This window comes from Bos indicus x Bos taurus, chromosome 11, assembly GCF_003369695.1.
Source record: "Bos indicus x Bos taurus breed Angus x Brahman F1 hybrid chromosome 11, Bos_hybrid_MaternalHap_v2.0, whole genome shotgun sequence".
Classification (NCBI taxonomy): Eukaryota; Metazoa; Chordata; class Mammalia; order Artiodactyla; family Bovidae; genus Bos; species Bos indicus x Bos taurus.
Genome location: NC_040086.1, coordinates 43,197,293 through 43,218,873, shown reverse-complemented (window position 1 = coordinate 43,218,873; position 21,581 = coordinate 43,197,293). Strand labels below are relative to the sequence as shown.

At 37.9% G+C, this 21,581-nt stretch overlaps 1 protein-coding gene and 1 pseudogene across 3 annotated transcripts in view; both read right to left on the bottom strand.

Moving 5' to 3' along the window:
* PAPOLG (poly(A) polymerase gamma) overlaps nucleotides 1-21,213 on the bottom strand; it is a 33,818-nt gene extending 12,605 nt beyond the window's left edge. The window contains exons 1-12 of one of the 3 annotated variants that reach the window (XM_027555373.1): nucleotides 20,951-21,213; nucleotides 18,717-18,878; nucleotides 17,173-17,239; nucleotides 9,301-9,382; nucleotides 8,962-9,071; nucleotides 7,102-7,155; nucleotides 5,180-5,291; nucleotides 3,163-3,252; nucleotides 2,412-2,550; nucleotides 1,800-1,872; nucleotides 968-1,088; nucleotides 535-619 (exon numbers count right to left, since the gene is read on the bottom strand). In XM_027555373.1, the coding sequence (XP_027411174.1) occupies nucleotides 535-619; nucleotides 968-1,088; nucleotides 1,800-1,872; nucleotides 2,412-2,550; nucleotides 3,163-3,252; nucleotides 5,180-5,291; nucleotides 7,102-7,155; nucleotides 8,962-9,071; nucleotides 9,301-9,382; nucleotides 17,173-17,239; nucleotides 18,717-18,878; nucleotides 20,951-20,967 (1,112 nt within the window). In that variant the 5' untranslated portion in view covers nucleotides 20,968-21,213. The remainder of the gene's footprint in view (nucleotides 1-534; nucleotides 620-967; nucleotides 1,089-1,799; nucleotides 1,873-2,411; nucleotides 2,551-3,162; nucleotides 3,253-5,179; nucleotides 5,292-7,101; nucleotides 7,156-8,961; nucleotides 9,072-9,300; nucleotides 9,383-17,172; nucleotides 17,240-18,716; nucleotides 18,879-20,950) is intronic. The other 2 variants (XM_027555371.1, XM_027555372.1) reach the window with 2 other exon arrangements.
* Nucleotides 13,019-14,356, bottom strand: LOC113901231 (annotated as a pseudogene).
* Nucleotides 21,214-21,581: the final 368 nt, after the last annotated feature.

Here is a 21,581-nt window from a genome sequence, read left to right as displayed (position 1 = left end):
TTATTAGAAGAAAATTTAATTAACAAACTTATACATTCAACATGGTCATGCCATTTTACACAAACATACAGTCACTGCTGCTAAGTCACTTCAGTTGTGTCCAACTCTGTGCGACCCCACAGACGGCAGCCCACCAGGCTCCCCCATCCCTGGGATTCTCCAGGCAAGAACACCGGAGTGGGTTGCCATTTCCTTCTCCTCATCATTACTTTTTCTTTCTCCCTCCCAATGAACAAAAAAGCTAACACAGGCACACATTTATGAAAATTAAAACACGCTGATTTTCACAAAATTAATTCTAGACCCTCTAATTAAAAACCATTCACTAAAACCAAACCCCACAAATACTGGGTTGATACTACTAGAGTATAGACTTTTCTTATCACCTAGGGTTTCTGCTAACCTATTGTCTACCTCACTTGAACTATTCAAGTGACAACTGTCACCTATTATGTATTAACTTTGTAAGTTTAATATTCTTCCTTACACACACACACACACACACGCACACACAAAATGCAAAATTTCAAATACCTATACTTTTGGAAAAAATTTGGTGGCTCAAGTAGTTTGGACCAATCTGACTTCCCCTGAAGAATTTCATCTGTGACTGCAAGACCTAAATAGAGAAAGAAACACAGATTCTGAAAATTCAGCATCACTCAGCACCATAGCTCCTGTATTACCCTTCCCTCAAAGCTCTAACCCCACCAAATCCCTAAGTTAAAAAAAATATATATATAAATTTATTATGTTCTTTCTTAGAACACAAAAGTCAATTTCAACCAGACTGGAGTGGCTCCATTTTTGGCCTTTTAATATTATCACATACTTTGCAAAACCAATTACTGAAAAAACACATTTGAAAGAATTTTTAGAAATAATAGGCATAACTGCAATAGAATAAAATTGTTGTCAACCAAAACTTGTGGGAATATGTATAGGGCAACAGGGCTAACAGGTTTACCTTGTTTAAATTCTTCTACCATTACTGTTCGAGTTGATGTGGACACATTATACGTAGAATTCTGTTGTGGGTAGGCAGGGGTGATTATGGGCATGAGATGATACCTATCTGATGGATTTACCTGTGAAATTAGAAGCAGAATAATTGATCTATTCTCCTATTTCAGTTGTCCTCACTTCATTTCCCCAAAAGTCTGAAGAATATGAAATATATTTTAATACTACATTTCCTCAATTCTAAGAAGAACATTTCCCCTCCCCAACTACATTTATTTCTGAAGTCAGATGTGTATGATAGTCAAACTTAAATTGATGGTACACTTTATAAACAAAGGTCTTTTAGAACCAAGGAAATATAATAGTAAGTGCAAAGAGGATTATCTGGTCCAATGGTCCCTTATCCTCTTTCCACACCTTCCCCTTGGTTACCCAGGAATGAGTACTCTAAAAAGCAAATTAAAATGCAAGGTGAGAGTTCTGCTATCGTGGGACCACGAAAATCTGCTTTAAACTGTACTGCAAAGTACATGTTTTATATATGTCAGTATTTTATTATTAGTAACTAATTACTTGTAAGACAGCTTTAAACAACAGATTATGATATCCTGGTTGATACAACCACTCATCAAGTCTTATACGGGTGATTTTTAATGCCATAACATTTGGATCAGCATTGGAGACACAAATTATCTGCACCAAAAAACACAGTAGAGGGAGGGAAAGGACTATAGTTACATAGAAGGAAGATGAACTGGAACAGCTTTACTCTTCAAGTTCTAACTTTCACTTTACAGAAGTGTCCTTTTCCTAGAAAGCTTTAATAAGTTACATACCCGAGGATCCCAAACTGGCAAATTCAAATTGCTTTCTTCTGGTTGCTTCAGCAGCACAGGATTTGGCCATTCCCTAACATGAAATAGGAAAATAAACTCATGTAAGACCTCATTTCAGGAACTACATGAAATGTTAAAAACTGCTTATTTTAAAGCAGTGATCTCTGAAAGGGCCAAATACTGCTTTGCCCATTAACTTTAACTAATTTAAATCTGAAATTTTTCTTTCCTTCTTATTTGCTTTCACGGACTTAACTCTGATAATTTAGTAACAGCAACAGCTAACATTCACTGAGAATACTCCTAATAAATACATGGAACAGCTATGGTTATTATCTCTATTTTACAGATGAGGAGATTTTAACCTATATAGAGCTAGTAATTAGCAGAGCAAAGACCACTCTCACTAGCTAAAGGCCCACATTTACAGACCCCCTAGAAGAAAGCACCATCTGGTATCCCATCATTTCCTCAAATTTGATGTTTAAAATTTAACTTTTAAAAACAAATGTAAGACAACAGAAAAAGTATACGCATAACTCTTAATTTCCAAATAAGTATACACATAGGCAGAAGTTAGTAAGCTGAGAAAATATGTACATGACTACTTACCATTTGGAAAAAACTAAGAAGAACTTATGAACTAAAGTAGAAGCTGCTGCATTTGGATATAATTGGCAAGTTCTTGCAACCAGCATTGCCCAAGAGACACCACCAAGGAATCCCAGCATGTTGGAATAAATACCACGTCCTAGAAAATTAATATAGTTGTTAATTATTGTTAGGACCTACTATCCATGACATTCACGTATAAAGAACAGCTTAAAGTTTAACTGCTCTCCTAAGATTTGCTTGGAACTCTCTTCCATCATAGAAACATTAAAATCAACAAGCAGACCTTCATGACAGGATCATTCTTGTTAGTAACTCTAAGTCACTCATCTTATCTCCTACTTTGCCCTTCAATACAGAGTGCTGTAAGGTAAAAACAAAATGTTAAAACTATCACTGTAGGTGATACAGTAGGAATTTACTGCACACCTATTATATACTAGACTGCTGACGATGGCGATAAAGATGATTAAGATGGTTCTGCCTACGGAGAACTTGAAGATGAGTAAGGATCTTACTCTTCAAGTTCTAACTCATTCTAACTCTCTGACTGAAACCTAAGATGTAGAGTCAGGGGCTTTTAGTTTTCACCTATGGAAGAAAAAAAGAGTCACATCTGAAAAAGAAAGAGCCCCTCCAAAACTTACTGTACCTCAATCCCCCACAGTAGTTTCCTATGTCTGTCTACCATGAACAACTGAAAATTGTAATTTTATAACTCAAGGTAAAATTAAAGACTTTGGATACGTACGTTTTGCCCATAGTTTAACTGCTCTTAGGGTGAGTCTGAAAGTTTCTTTATTTGGCACTAAATGCAAAATTTCATCAGTAACTCTACATCCTGAAAAACACAAAGCATTCATTTTTCATTATGCAACAAATTCCAGTTAATTCAAACAGCCTTTTAACTTCAACTCTCAAATGCTAAAAATATCAAAGGTAATAAAATATGAAGTTTAATTTCTCCATGTAAATTTAGGCCTTATATAACAGAAATCACTTTGCTTATAAAGAATTAAACAGCACATAGGTAATGCAATCTAATATTAAAATAAGAGATGAATCTGAAATTATTTTTCTCCACATCTGGCTTTACTGTTAGTCAAATGCCTCTAAGTTAGAAAACTATTATTGCTTTAATGCAAACCTTATCCACAAATACTGTAGTCTATTGCTGCTCTGGAAATATAGCAAAACACAATGATTAAGTTAAAGAAGATACTATAAACCAGTAGTTCTCAAGGTGTGGTCAGTGGACTCTGGGGACTCTATTAGGTCAAATCTATTTTTGTAATATTAATGTGTTCTTTGACTGTTTCACCATGTTAAATTTGCACTCATGGTGCGAAACCAGTGTTGGATAAAACTTCTGGGATCTAAGCAGTGAATCAAAGCTGTGCCAACAAAGTGTACTAGTAGACAATATTATCTTCACCACAAGTTTGCAGTTAGAAAACAGGAGAGGAATTTGTGTGATGTCTGAACGTGTTCAAGGTAAGCTAACTATGTTCTTTTTTTCAGGGAACATCAGTTTTAGTAGAATGATTGACACACAACTGTGGTTATTCATTTTTGGGTATTTAGCAGACATTTCATAAAAAAATGAACAAAATGAGCCCCTCACTTTTAGAAAACCAAATGATGAAATTTATTGAAATAAAACTCGAGCTTTCAAGTAAAAATCAGAATTTTGGACAACTAGTATTTGCTACTATGAGCTTGACAGCTTTCCAAGACCTAGGCTTTTCTGATGAGACTGGTGGTGATAGTGATGAACGTGATTTTTTAAAAATTATTTTATAGTAGTTAGTATTTAGAATATATAAATAACTTTGTGAGCCAGTATTTTCCACATACCTAAGGCATGATAAGACAGAATCATGCACAGGTAAAAGATCCATTCAAAGAATCAGACACACCAATATATTTTAATGTAACAAGCAGACCTTTTGTAACAGTGTACAAAAGTTAACTGATAACAGTTTCAGGTTCTATATTCTAATCAACACGTAAAAAAGATCACTTTTAATTCAGCAGAAAAGGGAACAAATTACTGATGTATGCTACAAACATGGATAAACCTCAAAAACATTACGCAAAGTGAAAGAAGCCAGACACAAAAGACCATGTATTATATGATCCCATTCATATGAAATATCCAGAAAAGGTAAATCTACAGAGATAGAAGTGGTTGTCGGCAACTGGAGGTTGAAAAGGGGAATAACTGCAAATGGGTATGAGGGATCATTTGAGAATGATAAAAAATGTTCTAAAATTCTACTGTAGTGTACAACTGTGAATATACTGACTACTAAATTATATACCTAAAAAAGATGGATTTTATAGTATGTAATTATACCTGAAAAAAACCTGCCACTCACACACAAAAATATACCTATATTCACTTATAAATGGATTTATTATAGCTATTTTTAAATGGATTAAGTAAATACCTTAAAAATTTCTCAGTTTTTATTTCTAACATGATATATTGATAAATATAATTCACGTAAATGGAAGATCTTGGGGAGGGGTCCTCAAAAAATGTTTAGAGTGTAAAGGGGTCCTGACACGAATAAGCCTGAGAACCACTGCTATAAATATTTCAAATCTATGTTTTATGATGGTTAAATGTGATCAGATTACTTGTATAAAGAAAATTACATCATTTTAAACTAAGGCTAATTCTTATAATAGTTTTGCAAAAAGATCTCTATTTGTCCAACTATTTTCAAGCAGGTTTCTGAAATTTCTTTTTAGAAGCTTACCATTTAGGCTGCGAATACACCTTATATCAAGGCTTCTTAGTCGAGAGTCATCTCTTAGATCTAAATTTTCTGATATGGTCTGTATTGCCAATCTTGCAAAGACTAAATCAATCTTTGGAAAAATGAAAAGAGAAATATTACTTTTTCTCCTAGTCCATTCTCTCTGTCTTTCCCATCTCAAAAATGTTCCAAAGGCCTATGCAGGCAACACCACATTGGAAAATCACTGCAAAGTTTTGGGAGAACAGTTTTCAAATGAAGGGAAAGCATTTTAATTTTGCCAAGCATTAAAAAAAAAAATCAAAACCATATGAGTGAAATTTCTAGATAAAGATGGCAGATTCAACACATTTACATTCATTCCCTCTTGAAAGCTCACTAAAATACTGGCAAGATTTTGTTTTGTGGTGTTCTAGTGTTATTGTTTTTAAAGGCATAACCTACTAGGTCAAAGAACACATAATAAACCATAATAAACACATAATAAACCACAAATAAATAAAGACAACAGTAAAAACTATGAAAGCTGGAAAACAAATGTTTTTGGACAAATGTAACAGACTGAGCAGATCTAAGAAAGCAGAGATAAAATGTATCTAGGAAATAAGGACAAGAAACTGTAAATAAACTCATAAATAAAAAGGAACACTTAGAGAATAAAAAAGTATTCATAGAAAATAAAGTATGATGGCAGAAATGAAAAACAAGAGAAAAGTTTAAAAGATGAGACAAGCCCAAAAAGGAGAACAAAATATGAAGACACAGTTATAAGTAGGAAGGAAGAAGTTTAAAAAAAAAAAGGCAGTCCTGGGGGTGCAAAAATGTTAGGAGTTCCAGGAGGAAAGAAAACAAAGGCAGGAAACACAACAGAATTCAATACAATTTCCAAGAGCTGAAGGACAGGTATTTCCAAATCAAAGAACTAAGTGCCTTAGCACATTTGTTTGAAAAGATACATGGCAAAACAGAGTGTATTACCATGAATTTTACAATGATGAAGACCAGGTGGAAAAAAGAAAACCACACAGTGGCCAAAAAGACAGAACAGGTCACATACAAAAAATGAGGAATCAAATTGGTTTCACATTACTCAACAGAGTATGGGAACTAGATGACAATGAAGCAAACAAGGCCTTCAAAATCCTAAGAAAAATTATTTCCCACCTAGAACTCTATACTTAGCCAACATATCAATTTGGTGTGAGAACAGAATAAAGACATTTTTAAACATGCAAGATCTCAAAAATATGTGCTCTTTTTAGGGAAGCTGGTGGATGAGTGCCTCTAAAATGAGAGCAAGTCAAGAGAAAAGAAAACTAGAGAAGCAAAAGGAAATCCCAGGATCAGTGAAGAGACAAGTCAGAATGACAGCTGTGTATCACTAATGGAGACCAATCAGAGTAGATCTGAATAGATGAGAAGAATCAGTGAGATATTTTTCCAAGATATTAATGACAGAACACCTGAGAAATCCAAATCTATTTAATGGAGATTTAGACAACCAGGAGAGACTAGTTTGAATTAGTAAAAGTATAAAAATCAAGGAAACAAAACACAAAACATTAACTTCCGAGAAAACAAAAGTCACATAGCAAAGAATAGTACATTTTGTGCTTAGTTTTGAACTGTTATTTATAAGATGGTAATAACAAAAACAATGAATACTGCTCTAACTATAATAATATAATTATTTTAGGAGATTGTGGGAACAAGACGGATGTGTATAAAAATAATGGGGGCAGGGATGGAGGTTGGTTCATCTTCCATGGTGAGGAAGGATTCACCATGACTAGACTATTTGATTCCTTAAAATATGGGCCTATGTAAATCTGATTTTTAAAAAATACAAAACAGTACCAAAAAAACACCCCATACAGGTTAAATAGTTTAACTGTAAAGTCAGAAAAATAGGTAACACTTACTTCAATTCCATCAAATTCAAATTTTATAACAGGCACAAAGGCATCTTCTACAGCCTGCAAAAGAAGAAAACAATTATAACAAATAAGGTGTAATCTTTTCTCTGTCCTTCCCAAATGCCAATAATGTGAATACTTTTTCTCCCAATTTCTAACTCAGTAGAAAATGTGAAAATTTTCTGGGTTTCTCATTCTAGGTAAGCAAGTACTTCCACACTGTGACTGTGTTATCCAAGATATGCAAGATATCCATCAGAGTAGTTATCTAAGTTATTATCCTTCTAAAAATACTCATCAGAAACTGGCAGGGAAAAATGCTATCATTTGGGTATTTACTATTTGTTGGAACTTAAATTGAAAACTGATTATTTACCAAGAGCACTAGTGTAAAAAAGTATCAGATCTCATCACTAATTTAGCAAAAAAATCTATAGTTTGGATTTAGTAGGAATGTTTCTCTAAGCCCTCCTAATCCCTCCACCTAATGAATTCTTAACCTCCTCCTCCATTCCCAGAAACCCAAATAACAAGATCCTCTGAGCTTCACCTTATCCAAGCACTTGAAATTACATTAAAACCGTTTGCTGGACTTCGTGGTTCAGTGGTTAAGAATCTGCCTGTCAATGCAGGGGACACACATTCGACCCCTGGTGGGAGAAGATTCCACATGCTTTGGAGCAACAAAGCCTGTGCCCTACAACTACTGGGCCCAGGTGCCTAGAGCCTGTGCTCTGCAACAAGATAAGCCACTGCAGTGAGAAGCCGAGGGCTGCAATGAGAAGTAGCCTCTCAACTCGCCACAACTGAGAAAGCCCATGAGCAGCAATGAAAACCCAGCACAGCAAAAATAAAAAATAACTAACTAAATAAAGTGTTTAGTTCCCCCAATCCCTCCATCCCATAAACTATGTTTTGTTCACTCTTGTATTTGTGGGGACTAAGGCCATATTGGATGAATCACTGGTGCTGAGATTTTATTTGCTGAATGAATAGCTAGATATACACATAAAGAGTTACTAATAGAACCTTACACATAATAGGAGCCACAATTTTATAGGCAACAACCATTTACCAGATATTACAGTAACTGATTTATGTAAATTATCTCATCAATCCTCCAAAAAACTTTATAAGAAAGTTATCACTAGCTTGTCATTTTATAGCTAAGGAAACTGAGACTCAGAGAGAATAGGTAACTTGACCAAAATCCACTATTTAATATGTGGTAGATTTTAGACTCAATCAAGATCTGTATAACTAAAAAGCTCATGTTTTCATATATAATGGAATATTACTCAATCTTAAAAAGGAACAAATCTGAGACAGCTGAACTAAGGTGGATGAACCTAGAGCCTGTTATACAGAGTGAAGTCAGAAAAACACAAACAAATATCCTATGTTAACTCAAATATGGAACCTAGAAAAATGGCACTGGTGAACCTATTTGCAGGGCAGACACAGAGTGGGGAAGAGGTGGGGGACAAACTGGGAGAGTAACACTGACATATATACGCTACCACGAGTAGAACAGAGAGCTGGTGGGAAGCTGCTCTGTAACAAAGGGAGTTCAGTCTGGTGCTCTGTGACAACCCAGAGGAATGGGATGGGGATGGGGAGGGAGCGAGGCTGAAGAGGGAGAGGATACATATCTATACTTACGGCAGATTCACGTTGTTGTATGACAGAGATCAATACAACATTTTAAGCAATTATCCTCCAATTTTAAAAAAAAAAGCTCATGTTTTAACTCACCATCCATTATTTTAAGATATAGCAACTTTTAAAATATATCAGTCATCACAAGCCCTAGCTTTTGCTGTTATTTGTTAACAAACTCAAAATATTAAATAACAGTATACTTACTCTTAAGTTTCTAATGCCATCTTGATGTTTCAACTTTTCAAAAAAAGACTGAAAAAAATCAGATCTCTCCACATGTCTTGGGGCTACACAAAGTGCATCAATGTCAGCTCCTGCAAATCAAAGTGTTATTAGGAACAGTATATTGAGTATGTATTACATTTTTATAAACAAAAACATAATGTACAGAAGAAACTATGTAAGATGAGTATAGGAAAATGTTAACACTGATTAACTCTGAGTGATGAGATAATGGGAATCCCCCCCCCATTTTCTAATTATAAACAATAAATAAGTTTGTTATTCAAAGTTCTTACCAGTAAAACACAGAAAAGGAATTACCTTTGGTGTGTACTCCAAGTCTATAGGAGCCAAAAGTAAAAATCTTTCCACCAACAGTAGCCACAACAGAAGGTGGAAGATTCTAAAATAAAATAAAAAAATATAAAAGGCATTCAATTATTCAAATTATTTAGCATTAAAACTGCCTAAGTGCTCTAATAAACACTGGTGAGGATGTGAAGAAAAAGTAATCCTTATAAACTATTTATGGGAATCTATCAATCACGATGGTGTGATCACTGACCTAGAGCCAGACATCCTGGAATGTGAAGTCAAGTGGGCCTTAGAAAGCATCACTACGAACAAAGCTAGTGGAGGTGATGGAATTCCAGTTGAGCTATTCCAAATCCTGAAAGATGATGCTGTGAAAGTGCTGCACTCAATATGCCAGCAAATTTGGAAAACTCAGCAGTGGCCACAGGATTGGAAAAGGTCAGTTTTCATTCCAATCCCAAAGAAAGGCAATGCCAAAGAATGCTCAAACTACTGCACAATTGCACTCATCTCACACACTAGTAAAGTAATGCTCAAAATTCTCCAAGCCAGGCTTCAGCAATATGTGAACTGTGAACTTCCTGATGTTCAAGCTGGTTTTAGAAAAGGCAGAGGAACCAGAGATCAAATTGCCAACATCCGCTGGATCATCGAAAAAGCAAGAGAGTTCCAGAAAAACATTTCTGCTTTATTGACTATGCCAAAGCCTTTGACTGTGTGGATCACAATAAACTGTGGAAAATTCTGAAAGAGATGGGAATACCAGACCACCTGACTTGCCTCTTGAGAAATTGGTATGCAGGTCAGGAAGCAACAGTTAGAACTGGACATGGAACCACAGACTGATTCCAAATAGGAAAAGGAGTTCGTCAAGGCTGTATATTGTCACCCTGTTTATTTAACTTATATGCAGAGTACATCATGAGAAACACTGGACTGGAAGAAACACAAGCTGGAATCAAGACTGCCGGGAGAAATATCAATAACCTTAGATATGCAGATGACACCACTCTTATGGCAGAAAGTGAAGAGGAACTCAAAAGCCTCTTGATGAAAGTGAAAGTGGAGAGTGAAAAAGTTGGCTTAAAGCTCAACATTCAGAAAATGAAGATCATGGCATCCGGTCCCATCACGTCATGGGAAATAGATGGGGAAACAGTGGAAACGGTGTCAGACTTTATTTTTCTGGGCTCCAAAATCACTACAGATGGTGACTGCAGCCATGAAATTAAAAGACGCTTACTCCTTGGAAGAAAAGTTATGACCAACCTAGATAGCATATTCAAAAGCAGAGACATTACTGTGCCAACAAAGGTCCGTCTAGTCAAGGCTATGGTTTTTCCTGTGGTCATGTATGGATGTGACAGTTGGACTGTGAAGAAGGCTGAGCGCCGAAGAATTGATGCTTTTGAACTGTGGTGTTGGAGAAGACTCTTGAGAGTCCCTTGGACTGCAAGGAGATCCAACCAGTCCATTCTGAAGGAGATCAGCCCTGGGATTTCTTTGGAAGGAATGATGCTAAAGCTGAAACTCCAGTACTTTGGCCACCTCATGCGAAAAGTTGACTCATTGGAAAAGACTCTGATGCTGGGGAGGGATTGGGGGCAGGAGGAGAAGGGGACGACAGAGGATGAGATGGCTGGATGGCATCACTGACTCGAGGGACATGAGTCTGAGTGAACTCCGGGAGTTGGTGATGGACAGGGAGGCCTGGCGTGCTGTGATTCATGGGGTCGCAAAGAGTCGGACGCAACTGAGCGACTCATCTGATCTGATCAGTATATTAGTGCAACCACTGTAGAAAACAATTGGAAGGTTCCTTAAAAAAACTAAAAATAGAGCTACCATATGATCTAACAATTACTGGATCACACTCCTGGGAATGTATCAGAAGAAAATAAAAACATTAATTCAAAAAGATATGTTCCCTCATGTGGGTACACATCTAAATTGTAACATATATAAATTGGGAAAGGAGTATGTCAAGGCTGTATATTGTCACCAGCTTATTTAGCTCCTATGCAAAATATATCATAAGTGTGGGGCTGGATGAATCACAAGCCGGAATCAAAATTGCTGTGAGAAATATCAACAACCTCAGATATGCAGATGATACCCCCCTAATGGCAGAAAGCAAAGAAGAACTAAAGAGCCTCTTGATGAAAGTGAAAGAGCAGAGTGAAAATGCTGGCTTAGAACTAAACATTCAAAAAATGAAGATTATGGCATCTGGTCCCATCATTTCACAGCAAATAGATGGGGAAACAATGGAAACAGTGATAGACTGTATTTACTTGGGGTCCAGAATCACTGCAGATGTTGACTGCAGCCATGAAATCAAAAGATGCTTGCTCCTTGGAAGAAAAGCTATGACCAACCTAGACAGCATTAAAAAGTAGAGCCATCATTTTGCTGACAAAGGTCTGTATAGTCAAGGCTGTGGTTTTTCCAGTGGTCATGTATGGATGTGAGAGTGGGACTATAAAGAAAGCTGAGCACCAAAGAATTGATGCTTTTGAACTGTGGTGATGGAGAAGACTCTTGAGACTCCCTTGGACAGCAAGGAGATCCAATCTGTCCATAGTAAAGGAAATCAGTCCTGAATATTCATTGAAAAGACTGATGCTGAAACTCCAATACTTCAGCCACCTAATGTGAAGAACTGACTTATCTGAAAGGACCCTGATGCTAGGAAAGATTGAAGGCAGGAGGAGAAGGGGACAGCAGAGGATGAGATGGTTGGATGCCATCACTGACTCGATGGACATGAGTTTGAGCAAGCTCTGGGAGCTGGTGATGGACAGGGAAGCCTGGTGAGCTGCAGCCCATGGGGTTGCAGAGTCGAACAAGACTGAGTGACTGAACTACTACCCTCATGATCATTGCAGCATTATTTACAGTAGCCAAGACATGGAAGCAACCTAAATGTCCATCAACAGAAGAATGGGTAAAGATGTAGTGTGTGTATAATGAACTACTACTCAGCCATAAAAAAATAAAATTTTGCCATCTGCAACAACATGGATGGATTTCAAGGGTATTATGCTTATGTAAGTCAGACAGAGAAAGACAAATATTCTATGTTATTACTTACATGTGAATGTAAAAAACAAGTGAATATAACAGCAAGAAACAGACTTGTAGATACAGAGAATAGTGGTTACCAGTAGGGAGAGGGGCACAAGAGGGGTAGAGGATTAAGAGGTACAAACTACTATGTATAAAATAAAGTACAAGGACACACTGTACAGCACACGGAACATAGTCATATTTTAAAATAATTTTTAAGTGGAGTATACCTTTAAAAATTGCAAACCACTATGTTGTATACCTAACATTTATATATTATAAATAAACTATACCTCAATTTTTTAAAAAAACTGCCTAAATGCTACTGATACATACTACATTTGTCAAATTTAGTGAGCTGAGATTTATAGAGTTTTTTGATTGTATCTTGAAGTAATGAAGGTATTCTCAGAGGACAGACAAAACAAATTTGTGTCCAGTATACGTGCATACATGGGCTTCTTTGGTGGCACAGTGGTAAAGAATCTGCCTGCCAATGTAGGAGACACAAGATCCCTGGGTCAAGAAGATCCCCTGGAGGAGGAAGTGGTAACCCACTGCAGTATTCTTGCTGGGTAAATCCCATGTACAGAGGAGTCTGACACGCTACAGTCCATGGAGTCACAGAGTCAGACACGACTGAGGGGACACGCACAGATGCATATATCACATACACACACACAGAGATGCATATATCCTTATCTTAAGAAAAATGTTTTCTATCATTTGACCTTACTTGTCCCCTTCAACTGCCTGTCTTTGACTCCTTGGTGACTCTCAATAGTAGAACCCTCAACTACTAAATTAATGCACTTTCAGCTCTCTAGTTAGCATAGTTGACTAATTCCATCTCCCCTTTAGTTTCTGTGACAGATATGCTTAATTTCTTTATTCTAGCTCCATAATATTTCTACAAGGGGGGTCATTCTTAAAACGATCTCCTCATGAGAGGTAATCTAAAAACTTTACATATTTTGGGCTGTATCAGAATTACAATGCTACTTTTCACCGCTTTGTAGAGCCAATTCTAAGTGCCCATCACATATTTTCACTCACACTTTCTGATTCACCTCAGTAACCATGACTGATAAACCAGATATCCCTCCTTCTGAGATCACTTTTTCTGTTCCTCATTTTCCTTACTGCCCATACCTATAAACTATTATTGTTTTTCCTGGATTACTAAGTCTTAAATTATATTCCTTACACGTCACTTCCTCCCCACCCACCTCCATTCTGTGCTATTTAATAGTATCATAAGTTACTCTCTTGCCATTAATCTTTATTTCTAAATCCCATTTTGTAAAAAATTCACTGGCTGATATTTTTAACTCTATCACATAACTCTTTTGCTCAAAACTTGCCAATACATTCTTTTCTGGATACTGATCCTTGGATCCTATAGACTTTGATGGTATGCTCTTAAGGATCTTTTTTTTTTTTTTCCCCCCAACGTTTCATATTTATTAATGAGCCTCATACTGATAGGAAATAAGAAATATCAGGAGCCAAGCATTACAGTAGTGATGTTCTCACTGTGGTTCAGCTGCTTAAAAAAGTGGTCTTAACATGTGTGCCACATGTTATAGACCCAGCTTGCTTCTTATAGACCCAGCTTGGTTCTTCTCCAATGTCTTCTCTTGGAGCTGTACCTGATTTTATTGCCAGTTTTCATTCGAATCCATTGAGGAACGGGACAATTCTGCTTTTGTTTCTTGGCCAGCAATCACTTTATCCTGAAAGTCTTGTGAGAAGATATGGTGAGGAGAGAACTCAACCGTACATAGGATGGCGGAGAAGAGAAAAGTAGGATCTTTCTTGCCTTGTTTCTTGATCTTCCCTTCTGAAGCTCCAACTGCCAACATGTTACATAACCTAGTCTCCTTTCCATTGCATTTGCCATTTTCCTTGCCTTAAATAGGCCAATGGTTTGATGGCTCAGCTGGTAAAGAATTTGCCTGTAATGCAGGAGACCCGGGTTTGATCCCTGGGTTGGGAAGATCCCCTGGAGAAGGGAATGACAACCCACTCCAGTATTCTTGCCTGGAAAATCCTATGGACAGAGGAACCTGGGGGGCTACATACAGTCCATGGGGTCGCAAAGAGTCAGACATGATTGAGTGACTAACACTTTCACTTTTGCCTCAAATGCTTGCTGTCCTTTCTGCTATCTTAATTCCATCTATTTTTCAAAGTTCACTTCAAGTCCCACCTTCCTCATGAAGCATTCTTCGATTACCCTCCTCTTTATAAGCTCTTTTCCCCACTATGTGCTCTTTCATACTACATTTACTTTTTTTCTTCCCTGTATGTTAGTTTCATCACTTCAACTATATTTACATTCCTTGAAGGTGAGAACTATATCTACTATTTCTAGGCATTTCCCCAAAATGCCTAGTCCAAGTTCCAAAGAGTGGTATGCACTAATTAGTTTGATTAATCTGTATAATAGGATATTATGTTTGTTACTTTCTGTTTAATAGGTATGTTTCAAGAGTACCACAAATTTTATAGCTAGAAAGGCGCTAATAAAATTATTAATGACTAACTGAAACAAAAGGATAGAGAAGCCCTGTTGAGTTTACTTTCCCACTTTGAAAAGCATGATTCTTTCATGATTTATGAGAAAGTGATAAACAGAGCAAAAGACTTGCACCACAAACCACAGTATTTAACTAAAATGGTTTGGAGTTCTAGATTGTTTAAAGTTTAAATATTCCAACTATGCACAGAATAGTAAAATGATATTTGATCTAACTCAAATCCTTTGGATATGTTCCATATAAAATAGGTATAAATGACAGAGAATTATGATATTGAAAATGACCAATCATTGTGTCTATGGAAAGGAAGATGCTAAAACCAATTAAATTTTTAAAAAATAACTGTATTTTGCTTTAAAAAAAAAATCAAATAGTGGAAATGCCTCAAATTTTTAACAATGGTTTTATGCCTAGGAATTAAATGGAAACCAGCTAGTGAAATTTGTAAATTAAAGTACTGATGTGAATAAAATGATGGGAAAGCAATTTTAAAAAATCAAAAAAAACCTTTGACCTTGGAACAGATTCTACTAATTTTTCTTTTAGGTGCAAAAAATCCACCCAGTAAGAAAATTAGTTAGGTGCATCTCTCAATAAAGTATCTAGCCCTTTTTTGTGAACAGTAAACACTTGACTTCCCTTGATGTATCCTAGAATATGTATGAGAGCAAAGACCTCAGTATAACCACATTACATGACATAAAGACAACACAAGAAGTCAAAAAGCTTGTTACTCTGATTTTAAATCAATTCTAGCAAGCTGTGTATCTGGTTTGCATACCCACAGCAATTATGGGCTGATTATAGACAGAGACAACAGGTTCCCCAACATTCATTCAATGCCTGAGCTCTGTCCTGAGGTTGTACAAGTGAATAAGACAAGTTTATTAAAGAGTTGATCAGCTAGTAGCAGAGAAACAAGCATGATTTTTTTTTTTTTTAACTACTCATGACTAGCATTTCACATGCTCAGAATTCAACCTAACAGAAAACTTCAACTATTGATAACCCTGCTGTGAGCTCAAAAATGAGCCAGATAGTCATTTGGCAGAAAAAGTCAATAGTGTAAAGATCATTTATTTAAACACAATGACTGTAGACTTAGCACAGTCCCTCATAACCTTATTCAGAGCCCACTGCTTGAAAGAACCAATTTTATACATATATCAAAGGTTACAAAAGGAAATAAAAGTTGTAAAAGAATTCTAACAGGTGTGTAATTTCTAAACTGATGCAAATTAATGGGCAGAAAGGGATTTTACAGAGACACTACTGCTGTGAGCCCTTAACTTTCAGCTGGCAGCTGTTAAGAGATGGGAAAACTATTAAAAAAAAAAAAAAAAAACCAACTAAAACTAAAAATTTAAAATACAACAGTCTGAGCCACTTAGTAAAGGGACAAACAGTATTATCCAGTTGAACATGCCCTATCTCATTTTACTACAGCCAATGAAGAGTCCCAAACAAATGAATTCAATTATATTCAAAAGATTCTAAGAAAGCAAAGAGATATGTAATTGATTTTAGAAGGAAAAAAGTTAAGCTACTGGAGGGGAAAAAAGCAGTATAATTATAAATTAGGGTTTGCAAACTCCAACATCTCCTAGGCCAGGCAGGTAAGCAAATGAGGAAAGTATACACGTAAGAAACACAGAAACTGATAATCGCAATTGCTATGTCTGAGAGAGCAGGGAGTAATGGGGACCATGAGGCACCAGAGGGGAGTAGCCCAATTCCATTCAAGCCTCTTCTGGCCTTGCCCCAAGAAAGGCCCAGTGCTGCCATACCTGGTATTTCACAAGAATTCTGAAATCTGGCTTTTAAAATTTCAGTATTTAAAGTTTGGTTTACTACATGTGAGTCAAGGAAGACATTTATGTGGAAATGTAGTCAGACACTGGCTACCTCTGGGGTAAATCCCCATTTATTTAGGACTCAACTGTCTAGAGGGCTTCCCTGATGGCTCAGCCGGTAAAGAATCCACCTGCAATGCAGGAGACCTGGGTTCAATCCCTGGTTTGGAAGATCCCCTGGAGAAAGGAATGGCTACCCACTCCAGTATTCTGGCCTGGAGAATTCCATGGACTATACAGTCCATGGGGTGAAAAAGAGCTGGACATGACTAAGTGACTTTCTCTTCATTTCAACTGTCTAGAACAATTCATTTCTAAGTATACTAAAAATGTTTATCTATTTTTGATCATTCTCAACTCTGCATTTTGTTACCAGGACACAATGAAACTATGAATTCAATTTAGAGTCTTACCTTACTCTCACTGACCTCAGAAATCCATTCTTTTACTAGATTGTTGAGTTTACCAAGAACAACCAGCCTATAATAAAAGATAACATGCTTTAGATGAAAACAAACAAAAAACCCCCACCAAAAACAAACAGTATTTTAAAAAGTAATTAAACATATAGGCAGTACCTTTATGTTGGTGCTAGAGTAAAAGCATATTATACACGTGCTAATGCTATCACATCTGTTGACACAAGGCACATCTCTTTGGCATTCTTAGGTTCCTAAGAGTTCCAAAGAGACGATAAATGTGATGATAGTATTTTGGTTTTTGAGCTATTTTTTCAAAATTCAAAAAGCCTAGTTAAAAAAAAAATCAAAATTACCTTCAATAAGGCTGCAGAGGCCAACTGAACTGTCAACTTTCTTGGCCTTACTATGGAATAAAATCAATTCAGTGTGGTAATAGTAGAAGTCAGCACTCTCATTGACAGTTACAAGTTTTTGGATAATAAAAACAGGCAAATTATATATTGGCTAATTTTTTATAAAAAATTTAACTTAATAAAAGCAATTTGATATTAAAACAAACTTGCAACCAATGGCATATCCAAATCCAAATTAAAAAAAAAAAAAGTTTAGGCATCTCAAAGATAACACATGAGAAACTGAATTCCCGATGTGTCCAAACTTGCTTCTCCCTCAGCCTTTCTCAGGTAATGGAATCTCATCCTTCCAGCTGCTGAAACTAAAAATCTTGGCATCATCCTTGATGCCCCCCACTTCCCCCATTCCAGTTATTAAACAAGACATCCAGAAGATATACCTTAAAAGACATCCAGAATTCTACTATCTCTTATCACCTCCACTGCCATCCCCCTAGTTCCGGTCACCATTTCTTCCTTGGGTTACTGGAACAGTCTCCTAACTAGTTTCCCTGTTTCTGACTTTGACCCTTCTGCAGACTAGTCTCAGTAAAGCAGCCAGAGTGACTGTGTTAAACATGAATCAATCATGTCAATCTGCTGCTCAAAACCCTAAGAGCTTCCCATCTCAGAGTAAAAGCCAAAACCTTTATAATGGTTTTCAAGGTCCTAAATGACCTTTCCCTCCAAGCTCTTTCCCATCTCATTTTCTTTAAGCCCACATTCCCCTTCTTATTCACTCTATGTCATATACCTAGGTTACCTTGCTATCTATTATTTTTTAAAAATACTAGGTACGGTCCTATCGCAAGCCTCTCCTAGACTGCTCTTCCATCAAATCCACAGAGCTCTTTCCTCACTTTCAAAATTTCCCTCAAATGTCAATGAAGACTTCCTTGACAACCTCCAGTCTCAGCTTCATTTTTCTCAGCCGGCAATTGTCATATGTTAACACTGTGTTTATTTTACTTACTTGGCTAATTGTTAAGTTTCCTCCTCTAAGCTCTAGGAAGGCCAAGTGTTCTTTTCATTTTGTCATTTTTATATCCCTACACAGGGACATCACTGGTACATGAACATATGTTTATAGAGTAATGACTAAAGAATGTACTGTAAAATACTTTGCATTTTTAAATGACATACCTATGGTTCAATTCTTCCTCATCTTCAAACACTCCAAATGGTTTCATGGCATCAATTAATTTCTGTGTGTAAATATGATCAATTTCTTTAGGACATGCCAAGCTAATTGGAGAGGTGATTCCATAATGCTTTTGTTGACGCTGGCTGTCCAGCATGGTGTTTCTGTTCAAGAAAAATGAAAGAGCAGAAAAAATTTAAAGTTTCATTTACTGATACATTAACTCTCTCAATCCACTCATTAATTTAGCTACCTTAAAAGTTTACTCAGTACTATTGGTTGGCCGCCCCCCTCCTTTTTTTTTTTTTTTTAAGGAAAAAAGGGTATTTTGCGCTTATGGAGATGAAGGACTATTCATTCTGCTTCAAGCTTTCATGGTTAGGATGTCTTTTCAAGTCAAAAGCAGCCTGTGTTGGCATCAGGACAACTGTGCCAACACCACTCAGCTCAAATGCAAAGAGCCTGAATGGGAGCGGGGCCAGGGCCACCTTGACTACACCCTGCAGACTTAAGTCAAGTACCACCTTTGAAAAGCAGTCAGCCACTTGAAAGAAAGCTCTAAGTAAAAAACAATGCCCCCAACCCCAGGAAAAAAAACCAAAATTATTTGATTAGAAGGTCCTTATGAAATACTCTAGCTTTTAAAAAGAAATCACTAGATGTGTCCCTGAGAAACCTATTAACATCCATTGCATCCATCAGAGTTTATAGTCCTAACATTCTGTGACTCGTTAATTGTTCTTTTCACTGTCTAAATGAAGTCTATGATACCAACTATGATCTTGAGTCCCACTTTCTTATCTCTGTGTGGAAAATGCTGGCCATCAAGGTCCCTATGCTATGCTAAGTCACTTCAGTCGTGTCCGACTCTGTGCGACCCCATAGACGGCAGCCCACCAGGCTCCCCTGTCCCTGGGATTCTCCAGGCAAGAACACTGGAGTGGGTTGCCACTATCTTCTCTACTAGCATTAAAATTCCAAACCCATGGTTCTGAACCTCTCTCATCTAGAGAGGAAAACAAAAGCAAGTGACACAATCCCTGGAGAAGTAAACACTCTGGAGAAATTCTAGGATAAGTGCACAAGGAGACATGTACAAAAATGTTCACTACCACACTGTGACATTAAAAAAAAAAAAACCTAGAAAAAACCTAAAACAATCACTAACAGGAAATGGACTAAATCAGAATGTATCTCTACAAAGAAATACAATATTAGTGTGAATTAATTAGAGCTGAAAAATACTATCATGGACAAATCTCAAACATACGTTGCGCTAAAGAAGTTGTTGAATAATAAGTGTGGTACTAGTCATATAAAGTTTAAAACAAGTAAAACAATGCTGATTATAGACATATACATATGCAGTAATAGCATTAAAAAAAAATACGCCGCATAAGCATCAAATTCAGAACCGTGGGGAACTCCAGGGAGAGAGGTGAATGGGCCTAGAGGAGGAGGTAACAGAATTCCTTCAGATGTATTCAGTATGTTCGGTTTCTTTTAACTAAAGATATGTGTATACACACACACACGGAACGTTATACTTTGGGAGATGGATGATAGCTACGTAAATGATGCTATTATGTTATTTTAAGCATTTTTCTGTATGTTTAAATTATTTGCTAATAAACCAAAATGTAAGAAGTTACAACAAAATCTTGCCAAGGACCGACACTGTTCCTGACTTATCAAAGTATGACCAGGAGGTACAGACTGGCAGATGTACTGTGGATAGGTGGGGAGATGAGGGAAGGGTGAAAAAACCAAAGCCTGACTAAGAAGAGAAACCCATGGGCTGGGATAGGAGTGAATGCACTCCAGAAGACCTGGAGACAGCCGGTCAGGAAGGGAGGCGGGGGAGGTAGGGGGATGGTATTTGCGCCAATGCAGACAGGAGCAGAGACCGGCTCAGACAGCGCTGGGGGCAGGAGAGTGACCGACAATTTTTCCCCACAGACACACGGGCCTTTCTCCCGCCGCAACCTAGTCTGGGGCGTCCTCGGAGACAGGGCAGCCAGGGAACAGATGGGGACTTCTAGAGTCCCCGAGTCTGGCCAGGTGAGCCGCCGGGTGTAGGGGAGGTGCCCTTGCCGACCGGTCGAGAGGGGGAAAGGAGACTACACGAGAGCTCTGGGCAGGACGCGAGAGCCAGGGAACGGAAACGGGGTCCGTGCTGGCCACCCCAGCCCACCCAGTTCTACCTCACCCCCAACCGCCGCCCCCCACTACTTACGCAGACATCTCTTTCATCGCTTCCTGCGTCTCCCTCACCGGCGAGTTGTCTTTCGCTCTGGAGTCCTGTTCTTGTTCTTCCCTTCTCCTCCTGTCCAGTTTCCTCCGCTTGCTTGTAACTCGCTTGAACGCTCACTCTCTCACTTACTACAGCCGAGGCATCCAACCGAGTAGTGAGAACACCACAAAACCGGCTCTATTTATGACAATACAGCGCGGCCGACGCCAATATGGCGCCGCTTCCCAGCCTGCCTCTCGGCCGCCGCGGCCCCGCCCATGGGGGGGGCCTGGGCCCGCCCTCGACCCCGCCCCCTCCTGCTTTAGGTCCCGGTAAAAGGCAATGGCGACCCGCTCCAGTACTCTTGCCTAGAGGATCCCGTGGACCGAGGAGCCTGGTAGGCTGCAGTCCATGGGGTCGCTAAGAGTCGGACACGACTGAGCGACTTCAATTTCACTTTTCCCTTTTATGCATTGGAGAAGGAAATGGCAACCCACTCCAGTATTCTTGCCTGGAGAATCCCAGGGACGGAGGAGCCTGTTGGGCTGCCGTCTATGGGGTCGCACAGAGTCGGACGCGACTTAGCAGCTGCAGCAGGCTCAGTGGCCCCGCCCACAGCTTGGGCTGCAAACGC